This window comes from Pleurodeles waltl, chromosome 2_1 (genome assembly GCF_031143425.1).
Source record: "Pleurodeles waltl isolate 20211129_DDA chromosome 2_1, aPleWal1.hap1.20221129, whole genome shotgun sequence".
Lineage (NCBI taxonomy): Eukaryota > Metazoa > Chordata > Amphibia > Caudata > Salamandridae > Pleurodeles > Pleurodeles waltl.
This window is the reverse complement of record NC_090438.1, coordinates 514,495,705-514,509,291: the sequence shown is the minus strand read 5'-3', so window position 1 is coordinate 514,509,291 and position 13,587 is coordinate 514,495,705. Positions and strand designations below refer to the sequence as shown.

At 44.3% G+C, this 13,587-nt stretch overlaps 1 protein-coding gene across 1 annotated transcript in view; it reads right to left on the bottom strand.

Moving 5' to 3' along the window:
* Nucleotides 1-7,605, bottom strand: part of RAB33A (RAB33A, member RAS oncogene family) — a 66,605-nt gene extending 59,000 nt beyond the window's left edge. The window contains exon 1 of the mRNA XM_069214039.1: nt 6,843-7,605. Coding sequence (XP_069070140.1) covers nt 6,843-7,085 — 243 coding nt within the window. The 5' untranslated portion in view covers nt 7,086-7,605. The remainder of the gene's footprint in view (nt 1-6,842) is intronic.
* Nucleotides 7,606-13,587: the final 5,982 nt, after the last annotated feature.

Below are 13,587 nucleotides of genomic sequence, written 5' to 3'. Positions count from 1 at the left end.
GAAACATTGCAGAATCCAAAATGAGAAGGAAAGGCATTTCTATCCTATATTGAGGCTTGGTAATTAACACCACAGACACAATGGTTGTTTGTGGAATCGCGACGTAGGGCCCTTAGAGAAGGAAGACTGAACAGAATCCAGAATGGTGCCTAGGGCGCTCGCGATCTCTATGAAACTACACCTCATCCAACTTAAGTATTTGAACCAGATCTCCTATAGTCTGACAACGCTAAATAAGATGCAGAGACTCCATGTCCCCCCTGTGCTTAAGATCCCAACATCCTATGGGTACCTTCCTTCACACAAGATGGGAATGACCTATTATACAACAAACCTGGCAGAATGAGTACACGACCCTCTCCCATGTAGTGGGTAGGACAGCAATACCTGAATCGAAACTAGCTGATGGATGAATGCAGAGGGAGGCTCTAGGCAAGGGCACGTGTTGCACGGGGCTTTCTTCTTGTCAAAAGGGACACTGCAGGACACTGGCGGTCCACACAGACACCACCACTGTCTGAATGGACACAGGTGTTAGACTCCAGTGCTGCTGCAGAAAAACGTATTTATAAATCCTGTGACTATCAGGAGAAACATCGCAAGATCTGGGGGAGGTGGTTGGCTTATTCAGATGGCCCGACTCCGGGGGGTTGGCACACAAGACAAATCCAAGTTTCATTCACTTGAAGAAGAAGGAGTGCTGGATAACTTTCCAGCATTGTTTATCTTTATTTTATTGCTACTCTTCTTGAGATAGTTCTGTAGATCCTGAAAGCTAATTAAAAATGTCATTAAAAATAAAAAAAATAATTACATCCGAGAGAGAAGTCCAAGCTGACCCTAGCAGTGTTCACACACATTTTTCCAAAGTTTGAAACATGAAAATCCTCTGTATATTTCCCAACGCTTAAGCAATGTAACCTTCTGGTTGGTGCCTTGAGACAGCAAAGGTTTACTGACAGGCTGCTAACTGTTTCAGCCATGACACAGGAGGTGCGACACTGCTTCTTAAAGCTCACCAGCCAGGAATTTATAGCTTCCCCTCAGAAGATATTATATCCTACAATGTGCCTTTCACACCCCACCACTGTGCATTAACCATTTATGTGCTCTACCAGTACGTCAAGATTTGCCTATTGTCTACTAGTGCAATACATGGCCTCACGCTCTAAACAAAGTACTACCATGTGCTGTGAGCCCTCTGGGGCAGCACCCTAGAACGCAGAGCTATCAAGTTACAAGTTCTGCCCAGCTCCATCAGAGACAGATATGCATTTTTTGCTCTGTCCAGTACCATAAGGTTTCGTAGTATCTAAAGGCTTTTTAGATCCTTTGCTCAGTATCCCAGTATTAAAAGATGCCTAGAGATATTACATGACATGCCTAGTACACAAGAACCAAATCTGGCCTGATGATGTATTAGATGTGCTTTGCATAATCCAACCACAGGTATTGCTTAGTGTGGTGTCTCTTCTAGCTTTCTAGATTGCTTAACCAGTTATGTGCCCTTCTGGGCTGTTTAGTGAGGTTTCTAAATATATGCAGCGGTTCAAAGTGCATTGTGTGCACTGTTTACCACTTGGAATGTAATGCTGGCAAGAAATGTGCTGTGATCCTCCGAGCACCCAAGAGTTCATAATGTCTTCTGTTCAGCTTACCCAGAATTAAGCACTGGTTTAGTTGCACATCATGGAGAGCAAAATCGACTTTGCACTTGCTACAACATTATTTTCATATTTTACTTCCCACCGATACCTGTGTGATACTATAGGCAGTGTTATTATAACAACATCTGATGTCACAGCACATTTCAATGGGGTCATGCCACATATACTTCTCAAATCAAACTCTTGATCTTTTACAACCGTCAAGCCCATGATGGTAGGAAAACAATCATTTATTCATAGCATTTACTACATTACTTTCTGTGCAGGCCACCATCATCCCTACACCTATTTATGTCCCCTTTGGTGTCTTCACATTTAAAACCTAAACCCAGAACAATTGACATTACTAAAGCCCACCAGGTCTAGGTGGTCCTGAAAGAATGGAATGGGACAGTGCAGTAAACAGAGGTGCTTGTGGGCATGTCACTGGCACACTTAGAGGCCCTAAATGAACTTGTGGCAGATTTCTCTGAAGCTGCTGTTGTGGTCCCAATCATCGCAGGCTGCCTGGTGGTAGTGCTAATCCTGCTTATAATCAAATCCGTACTCACATGCTTTGTTGATACACAAATATATGTACTGTGGCAGCACTCACTTGATTTCTGCGAGCAGCTCTCCTTGCAGTGCAGTGTCCTCAATCGCTGGCTGTGTATCTAGGAGATTCTTTGTTTATGGCCGTGCCTAAAACTTGGCGACCCAGGGAGGGGCGCAGAAAGAACTTGGTCAAATTCGAAGGTAGTTGATATCAGGGACCAACTTTTGAAGATGTTTTGATATTTGGGATATTGCAGTTATGAAGGGCGAGGGTACATCAGATGGTAAATTACAAAGAATTTCATGGAAGTATATGGCTTACTAAGACCAAGCATTAGACTTCCGCAGTGACATCACCAGACTAACTCCACAGTCTCAAGTAATTCAGAAGTCAAAATACCACTGAATTACCCTCAGGAAGGAGAGGGGCTGGCTTCTTTACACCCTTGAACTGGTTTCTCATTCTTTGAAATACTATACCCAGAAAAAAATAATATAATGCACTCTCACTAATAAGGTTCACTAACACTCACAGACCACTTTCAGTAAATGCCCATTTTAATAATACAGGGCTATTGCAGAAAAGATGTATCCTCAGTAAAGCACATAGCCTGAGGTAGGCCAAACCATTTAGCAGGAGGAAGAGTATACCGTTTTAAAGCTGCCATTTGACAAGAGTCCACAAACGCAGTTAGATACCATAGAAATTTCACATACTAAATGATGTAAAACAGGCAAAGATCCATAGGTCGACATAGCGCTCTATGAAGAGACCGCCTGATAAAGATTTCACCAGAAATGTCAGAGAAATACAACTTTGGAACAATACTTAGAGAAATTGGAGCGATTGTCACCAACTGATCAACAGGACACGTAGTGGGGCTTTCAAATGTTTTAGTCAGACTCAGAACTGGGATTCCATGCTTTGGTATTTAGCTGAGAAGAATACAAATACATTTTTATTTTGTTTACTCATTCTTGTGTTACAATTACTCAAGATGGAGGTAGCTCTCCAAGAGCCGGAAGAAAGGCAGGAAATTATATTAGGGTTAGGGCCACAGCAGGAGAAGGAGGGTAGAACAGATTAAATTAATTTTGCGCTTTAGCAGGCAGTAGGTGCTGGATTTGTTTAGCAGTTATAATAACAAGGTGCTTTTCTAGGTAAGACAGAAAATTTGAACTAAGATAAGTGGGGATGGTTCAACAGAATAATGAACATAAAAGTTAAACCGTGACTACAATCTGATCCTAAGGAATAAGGTCACAAGGGACCATGTTTTATTCTATTTAGACAGATTAAAATACAATATATAGTCTGTCTGGTAGAGACCCAAATTATTTTAAGTGTAGTTCTTAATCTGGCTCTAATTACAATGGAAGGAGACATGCTGAACCGGCAAACTGAATATCAGTACTTCTGCCAAACGATTTTTTAAAAAAGTCTTAAGATTCTTAAAATTACTTTTGTTTGTTTACAGTGATGTCTAGGTATTTTGTATTCATCCATGTGCTTTCAGACATTGATGCTTCACCAACATCTTGAGCTTCTGCAATTCTGATTTTCTAACTTTAAGATCAGCAATTTACTGTTCGTTTGTGGTCTATTTTGGGTTCTCAGAGTGCCACTGTGAGTGGGCCCATCACTCAGTGGCCTGCTGACGTGAGCCCCTGACTAAGAAGGGACTTGGGCACTTCTGCTTTTATAGGAGTAGGCAGATGCCTGCTCTTTCATATGTCAAATATTACTGTGACACGACCCACCCAGTCTAGATGAGTAAATATCTGGCATGTAATTTTAGTGTATTATGTCATTATGTAAACTATTACATTAACTTGTTTGTGCACTGAATGAAAGTTAATCAGTCCAAGTTGTTGGACTAGATTTTCTTTTTGACATCTGATGGGCAAAGGTCTGCTCTACAAGCCTCAGTCCCATGTGATCCGATTATATGGCATTCGGATCGGTTTCCAAGCACTTTCTCTGTTATAATGAGACTGGCCCACCACTTGCCCAGGACATTAACATCAAGTGCATTATGATCTAGCAGTAGAGTTCACCTTGCCCAGATACTTGTGTGGCAAATGATAAGGTTGTGAAGCAAAGAGTAAGCAGGTGAACCTTTGGGGCTGGAGAGAAATCTAATTAAGTCCAGGAATTTTCTCTGGTTGATAATCTGACCTTGTTTGCACAAACAAGACAGGAGGTGTGTGGAAGAAGCTGGCTGGGCTGACCTACTAGGTAAGCACAAATGCTCTATCAACTTGGCCTATAGGCCCATTTCAGACTCATCGACCTATTTCTCTTTAGGATGTCCTGTTGGGATCAGTGCTAAAATGCACTGGAATTCCTCTTTAGTTGGGTGAACTTGTGAGGGGCTTCATTTTGATAAGGGGGGAGGGGGGGGGCTGATACTTTGAAATGTGCTTACACGGGCCCCTGGAAGATTTCCTCTGCAGTAAGGTTGGCAATCTGCCAGGAAAGGAGAAATCCTACATCAATGTGTGTGTGCTGCTTGGTAAAATTCCTGTATGAGCAGCAGTGAGAAATCTGTAATTCGTCTTTTCATTAATCTACTGGAAAACATACTAGAAACCTGCAACATCACCAAAGAGAACAGCTTGCATCAAACAAAGTAAATGGCTGCACTCCAGCCTCACCGGTCTGTATGAGGACTGGTGTGCCACAGAAAATGTTGCTGGTGTACTCCTGCTTTCCACTGGGCACTTTTGATAACAGGTCTTTTGTTTGTTGTGTTTGTAGGTATATTTCAGCATTAGCCCCGTCCTTTTTCACTTCCCATTCCTTCTGTTTATTTATTTTTGTATTAAAATCAATATATTCCTTTAATTTTTAACAGAATTGCTGTTTGGTTGCTTTGTTACAAACACCTTATACACATCATAAGGGGGAGTTTTTGCTGCTCAGTCCACACTACCATTTAACACTGGTAAAGCCAATAGGGATAGCTTGCTTAGATTTATGTGTTTAACGTTACTGGGTAACAGGGTTGTATGACTGCACAAACAGAAAATGCACATCCAAGCTCCCCATATGCACAAGACCATACCGAGATGCGCTTATACATACGCATAGACAAGTATATTCATTCAGTCAAACAACACATAGGAGGGCACATATGATCACATTCATGGCTTGTCTGGAGGCATGGATGACTGATGGCTGCGCATAGTAGGGTGAAAAAGCAGTTTGAAAGCTCTGCGTGTCTGCAACATGGGGTGGGGACACGGATGTGACTGCACTGCTGAATGGATACATGAATTGTGGTTTGATAGATCAATGCAGAGGTGTTGGTGGATGGATAGGCACTTGAGAGACAGTGGATTATGGATCAGTGGGCATAGCCTAGGTAGGTGGAAGGATGCATGCGTGACTGGGGGTGTGGGCAAAGAGAATGATGAATGCGTGGTTAGACTGAGGGGCAGACCCCCACGGCGCACTGAACAATATGTAGGTCTGGACACGTTTCGCATCACAAGAGTAAGCCTCCATGTCCGGGTTTTAGCTGCGTTACCAGGACTGGGAGTGAATCAGAGGACATGATTGATGACAGTCGACCACTGTGTGTCGCCTGCCGAAAAGGGTCGAAGATGAACTACCATGTAGTCTCAGGAGGGAACCGTTAGCATAAATAATTACCAAAGCTCTCAAATCAGTACCTTTCACGTGAGCTAAACGTACACCCTACATTCTCCCGAGTTCCTAGAAATGAGGGTCTCTGAAGAGGCGCTGCATAGAAGAAAAAAAACTCAGGCAAAACATTTATTTGAAGACTCAGCTAAGCGCCAGCTCTCTAGTTGCCCCACAAGAAGGATGTAGAGCTCATGCAATCCTATATTTTATTTCCATTCGGGTAGAGAAGGACCAGATTTACGGGAAATGCAAAACGACAGGCGCCTGAATGAAAAGGCAAAAACAGGCCTAGGTGAAGCACTGGGAGCTACATGGGACAGCCTTAGAACCCTGCGGTTTGATAGGTCGACCCGTCGCGTGTTTGTGTACAAACATGTCACTTCCTGGCCTGCGTGTTACCTCTAGGCCCACAGCAGAGGGGCTGCAGCGGCCCCCACACGCGGCCTGCGGTGTTTTTTCCAGTGTTTCGAAGCAGGTCACGGTCATCACAAATACAACGCACGCAGTTTTCTTTCACTTCATCCAGCAGCGCCGATCTGGGAGTATTTAAGCAGATACCACATTACACAAAGTGTTCCTATTTACTCAAGCTAACAACGAAACCAAAACGTAAAATGTGGCAGCCTGAAATGGTAGGCACTGTATGTACCACAACTAGAAGTAAAGATATTTAGAAAAGAGAGCTTCACATCAGCTAAGATTCATACGTGTGTCAGGAGAGGGTGCCGTTTTCCTCTCCCCTTTGAGGATCTCTGAGCAGAGCGTATTATAGGAGGAGCATTGTGGAAAACAAAAACAAAAAATACAAATGGGCATTTGTAGGTCTCGGGAACAAAAAAAATTACAAAGGGGCATTTGTAGTTCTCGGGCATTAGCCGTGCACCCCTCAAGACCCAGGACAGAGGGACAATTTTCGGACAGCGCACACCACGCCATTCTCCAGCCTCCTCCACCGACATATCTCCGACGAGAGCTCGGAGACCCCTTACCTTAATTTTCTCTCCTTCAATCTCCACAGCCTTCTCCCTGAAATCCACCCCGATGGTGGCCTCGGTCTTGTCCGGGAAGGTGCCTCCGCAGAACCTGAAGGTCAGGCAGGTCTTGCCCACGTTGGAGTCTCCGATGACGATGATCTTGAAGATCCGCAGCTGCAGGGTGCACTGGTCCAGCGAGGCCTCCATGTCCGCGGAGGGCTTCCGCAGGCCCCCGTTCACCACCGCCGGGCTGGACATCCTCGACGCGCGGCCCGAAACCCCAGCTCAGGACGGGGACCGGCAGCGCCCTCCTCCGCACCTGTGTCAGCTGCGCATCGGCCGGAGCGAGACGGCGTCGCACCCTGGCTCAGCCGGGAGACCGCGGTGCTTTTTGGGGATGCGGAGCAGGACGCAGCACCATTACACGGAGCAGCGGATGCCGAGCGCCGTGTGCAGCGGCGGGGGAGCCCGGCCTCGCCCAGGCGCTCAGAGGCACCGCCGGACAATGGGGCGCAGCTGGGGATGTGCGGAGAAGGGAAAACGCAGACCCACCCACGTCTTACCAGAAACACCCCGGGCGTCGAAAGCAGCTATGACAGGCGAAGGCAGCGCTATCCGACCTTGAGATGTATATTTTCTGAACCGACCATAAACCTGTTCAATTGTCTGCTACGTATACAATGTCTGCGTGCCCCGGTTAGTTTCGTTTACTATAAAATTAAAATACTCTGGAGTAAATGGTTCTCAATCCTCTCCCGTGTCCGTTTGTAAAGAGTGGGACCACATTCCCTTTTAAGAACCTTCTCACGTCAAACCGCATCATGCGATACAATTAACCCTATAGACCCCCCATGAAGCAGGCAAGAGGAGCCCATTAACCTCCCAATGGCGCCGTGTCTATAGGGACCAGTAGAAAGAATTAACCTCTTAGCTCCCATTATGTAGCGCACGAGAAAATTAAGAGAGAGGGCGAGACTCCCCACCAAAACATTTCCCGAGGAACTCTAGGATCCCACTAAACGTGAAACACATTTGGATAAAGCCAGTAGGCCACGCTTTTATCAATAAGTGAAAACGTTTGTAGTAATGAGGGGTTGTGGGTGACACGACCTGAGTGTGGACTAACACGTGCATGGATTGATGAATATTGATTGTATAAGACTAAGGCTGATTTACTGAATGAGCGAAATTATGAGGGAATGAGATTGAGCGGGTGGGTAAATGAATATGAGTGAGGACGAATGAAAGAAGAAACGGCGGACAGATAGATACATTCATTTGAGGACGGACAGGCAGACGGACAGATGAGGGTGACGATGGACGGATGGATGAACGAAGGTGTAGATTGATGGAGAGATGAGTCTGAGGAAGGCCATACGAATGAAGGTCAGAATGGATGAGTGTGAGAATGGGTGCGAAGATGGATACAAGAGCATGAACGTAGACAGACATCGATGGATTCCTGGTTTCTTGCTCGAAAATGGGTTATGTGTAGAACTAGCCAAACTCTTGGTCGGACTCTCACAAGATGGGTGTAAACACTGTCAGCTAGCAAAGAGGACACAGGAACAGAAGGATCCTTGAAGGCTTGGAATTTATTTATTCACGTTTTATCTCATTAAAACCATATGCGGAAAGTAAAACAGAGACGCTAAAAGTAGGCACAGTAAAGAATTCGTTTGTAAAACAATTGCAGCGATCTAAACAAACTGAGAACGGGTAAAATGCATAAAGCAGTTTTTTACAATCGTTCAGTTTGTATAAGACCCTTAAAATGCAGCAGCGCTGTTCTTAGTGTACAGTGCTCATACAATCTGAATAATTAAACGCGGATTGAGGAGCTTCGAAAGCAGTGTAATATGTAGCCCGAGCAATCAGAGGTTCAACACATTAGCAACAGAGTAACGTGTCTAATGCAGTATTTAGCAAGCGAGCAGATTGCATAATTCACTTAACATGCAGCAGGGCTGTTCTTAATGCACAAGGGCCGATGAGATAAACAACCGAGGGTTCCCTCCGACCAGAACAAGATTTAATAGTTCTTTTCTAAGACTTGCAGCCTTTAAGTTCCTTCCAGCAATCCCCTAAACTTTACGAAGCGCACTGCGAGCGCAAACCACCAATGCTGGCCTGCTTGAATGGATGCCCAACAAGTTAAAATCCGGTAATAGCATGGCCAGACAAATGCAGACTACATGTCCCTCTTCCTGACCACATTCTACCCTTTCATCCGCATCCCTCCTCATCCCTGCCTGTACCGGCCCCCTGCTCATACCTGGCACCTACTCAGAGAAGGTCATAATGGTGCGTGTTAATCTCCATGTAACTGGGAAATCCATGCAGTATTTTCAACCAGAAAAAGTGTCTACTCTGCTATTCCCTATATATAGGGAAACTAACCAGAAACACTATTTCCAGCCTTCCTGTGTTCTCGCAAATAAATCCACATAACTCATAGTGGAGGCCTAGAATCCACCCTCCTGTCATTTGTAGGGTCAAGGAGGGTGTGAGCGTTCATTTTCTGTCAATAAAAATACAATTACTATTTGAGCTTGTGCTAACATTAGCTTGTGTTTACACTGTCCTTCATCTCGCCTCAACGTCACAATATATCACTTGATGACTGCTGTTAATTCCGGTTCTAAATAAAACTCGTCTAGTTTTTACTTGAATAGGCAGAAAGTGTTCTCAGAGAAATTTCCTTGCTCTGAATCAAGGAAGGTTCTTACTGTCCCAGGCCATATTAACAATGTATCAGATTAACTGTACATCTAGGATTGTGAGAATGGTTGAACCTCAATGTTCCAATATGTTAGGAGAATCTTAAGATACATTCTGTAGTAACGCTTCTTCCAGAATGTTTCCTATTGGTCCAAAATCCTGCAAATCATGTATTACAACTGCAGGTATGAACGTCTTTGTCTAAAGCCCTATATAAGAGTGCATTCTGATAGCAAGAGAGCCCCCTATTCCCTGTTTTAGAAGGAGAATCTATGCTGGATTTCATTTAGAACTGTACAGGGTTCTTCAGACTGATGACATATGCTTTGCTGCTAAACGTGATCATGGTACTTTTCTATATTTGCCTATTAATTCCTTTATAAAACATTGGAAAAAAGAATCTTTGTCATTCTTATGAGAATGTTTCAGCATCACTGCATATACGTTTTCCCAATTAAAAGAGACGGTTCGAGTTGGGGAGCACCAAAGTCCATATCGGGACTACACCGCTCCCGGTCCCTGGCATGTCCTATGAGTTAGAATTTGTTCCGTGCCGACAGATCTGGTATCAGAGGTGATGGATCTGAATAGAGCCAGCCCAAAACTTAGAATTAATTGATTCTGGAACCGGGTATGGTACCTTTATGGTCCAGTTGGTTTGCATTGAGGTTTAAATTGACCAATCCCAATCCAGTCCTGGTTCCAGAGAGATGAAGCGGCTGACAGAAGAACAACGACTTGAGTATCAAAAGGGATTGCATGCGAAATGAGGAAATGAAGCACTGCAGTGGATGCTGGGAGTTGTAGTAAGCATAGAGAAAAGGGATGCAGTGGATAATAATTGAGGACACATATTGTGTGGCTCTAATTGTCAGATATGTTGGAGTCATAATTATTGTGGTTCTCATGATGTTTTTAAACTTTTGATGATAGGTACCGCAGGTTGAAAATTAAATCCGTAAACTTACTTGCTCAGAGTGGTGTACTGTAATGCCCTGTCAGATACACCAAATTGGACATGTAAGAGTGTATTTACAGAGGATAGCGGTGATTTGTTCCTTTGTTCACAAGAAGTGGACACGCTGAGTAATGACTTTCGCAGGTCAAGAGTGCACTATAGTGTGAGAGTAGGTAGAATTCCTATTTGTTTAGAAAACATTTGTGTAGTCGAAGCAGGTAAACAGAGTAAAGATTAGAAAGAGACCCGAGTGATTGGAGTGTTATGTCAGCACAGTGCTACGCAGCGATGGCTGGCGGACGGTGAAACCACACTGTGCTAGGGGGACCTTTGACAGAGACGGGCTGGGATCGGTGGACAGTTTAGGTGATTGTCCGTGTGAGAAGAGAGAAAGTTGAACAGGGACTGCTTGCAGTCGTTGTCATAATGGTGGACCCTTTGTCAAAAAGAGAGAAGGAAGAAAAGCTCCCCCCCTTCCACCTGAAGCCACCCCAGCTAAGGAAATGGCAGCAAAGAAAGGATTACACATGTACATGTGGCTTAACCAATGGAATGAATATACATTCAAAGCTGAGGAGCTCAGCTGTCCCCTGAGAGAGCCTTCCACATTCCCCAAATTGAGAATATGAGGAGAATAAAGTATGATCTGAAACCACAACCCAAGACCCACACAATTCAAGGTGCTACATCTTTGGGAAAAAATGGCAAGTGAGAAAAACCCAAATTTTGATTCAAGATTCATAGTAGGGCTCATTCATTGAAAAAGGAGCAAGATGAAGAAAGGTAGAGAATGTGGGGGAACGAGGTCATTGAAACAGTAGGAGCCTATCTTCTGTTAGAAAAGAAAAAAAGGGAAAAAGGAAACCTTAAAAGAACAAGATACATAAAGTCAAGAGGAAGACTTCCTCATTGAGGAACGTCTTATTGTTACCCACCCCCTTTTGACGCCACATCCACGAGTGTGCCAAGTGCTAGTGTACCAGTGCTGCCTGAGTACACAGTGACTGCAGAATCTTCAGTGGAGTCCTGCACACCCCCAAGTTATACAGAGATACCTGTTTTTTCCTCTACACAGACTCCTGTATCAGTTGCAGCAAGTACCATAAACCTGCTGAGTATCATTCCTGCTTCCCTCGTTGAGGCCTCTGCTAGCTTAGCTCAGAGACAATCTGTCCAAAGTTTACTGCAAGATTAAACTTCAATCACAGGAAGCCTTGCTATAGTTCCTTAGCTAGGGGGGAATGTGATCAACAGAGAAATTACGGGTCATACCACAGGCACAGATTTGTCAGCTCACTCTGTGCAGGTCGAATGACCCAGAGGATAAACCTATCCCAGTTAAAGCCAGAATTTGAGGAGCCAGTTAAAGGAAATGTGGGAATGGATTACTTAGAGTACTATGGAGAAAATAAGTTGCTTATATGTGGAAGGAAGAAGCGAGAGTGGTAAAAGAGGCCCACACCAACATACAGAAGCTGGTGGATGAATGTGATATTGGTGTAACACAGTGAAAGAAGTTGTGAAAGAATGCAATGATGGAGATTAGTGAGAAGGAATTACAAATTTTGAAATTGAGAGGTTTACGAATGCATGTAAACGAACTGATGGAAAGCATTAGAGAGTGGAGTGACACTGAGAAGTTAAGAGAATTGTGGTCCAAGAAAGAAAGAGTTGAAGTGAAGAAAAGGGGAAAAGAAGGAGAAGAAGTAGCAGTTGTGGAAAAAGAATTTCTCTTACGAGAGGTGCAAGGAGGAGTGTATGCACATGTCCCAAGGTCTCAATCAGACCTTTTCCACTAATTCCCTTCTGTTAGACTTTGCATCATTGGCATGGTCTCCCTTAACCCTTTGCCTCTTCTTCCCAGGTTGTTGATGTGTGCTGGACTCTACTTTTGCTGTTTTTGATATTCTGGGCACATTACCTCTGCTAACCAGTGCCAAAGTGCAAGTGCTCCTGTGTAAAATGTATGTGTAATTGGCTTATCCATGACTGGCATATTTGATTTACTAGTAAGTCCCTAGTAAAGTGCACTAGAGGTGCCCAGGGCCTGTAAATCAAATGCTGCTAGTGGGTCTGCAGCACTGTTTGTGCCACCCACATTAGTAGCCCTATAAACGTAGCTCACACCTGCCACTGCAGTGTCTGTGTTTGCAGTTTTAAAGTACCAATTTGATTTGGCAAGTGTACCCACTTGCCAGGCCTAAACCTTCCATTTTTATACATGTAAGGCACCCCTAAGGTAGGCCCTAGGTAGCCCCATGGGCAGGGTGCAGTGGATGTTAAAGGTGGGACATGTACTGATTTGTTTTACATATCCTAACAGTGAAATACTGCCATAGTCAGTTTTCACTGTTGCAGGGCCTATCTCTCTCATAGGATAACATGGGGGATGCCTTTAAATATTATTAAAGTGCAGATTCCCTTTGAGAGCAGATATAAATCTGGAGTTTGGGGTCACTGAGCTCACAATTTAAAAATACATCTTTTAGTGAAGTTGGTTTTTAGATTGTTAGTTTGAAAATGGCACTTTTAGAAAGTAGGTATTTTCTTGCTTAAACCATTCTGTGACCCCGCCTGTTAGTGGATTCCCTGTCTGGGTCAGTTTGACAGTAGGTTGTTTGCACCTTTCCTCTAGACAGTGACACAAAGGGAGCTGAGGTGTAGCCTACATATCCTGATGAGCCATCTGTGCTAGAGTGGAGGGAAGAGTGGTCACTTACACCTGGATAGGCTGTGCCTGCCCTCTCACAATGCAGTCTCCAACCCCCTGGTGTGTGTCTGGGGCCTGGCCTGGGCAAGGCAGGATCATGTGAACAACAGAGACTTTCCTTTGAAGTAGGCCTACTTCAAAGGTAGAAAGGGGTATAAGTATTGGACCAAAAACCCCCGAAAATTAAATCACTTCTGGATTCAAGAGGAACCTCTGCAAAGGAGAAGAGCTGAGGAGAAGTGCTACCCCTGCCTGTGACTGTGCTTTGTTGGACTATCCTGCAGGTGCTGCTTCTGCCTTTGAAAGAAAGGGGACAAAGACTGGACTTTGTTGTGCATCCCTGCCTGAGAAGAATCTCCAAGGGCTTGAAC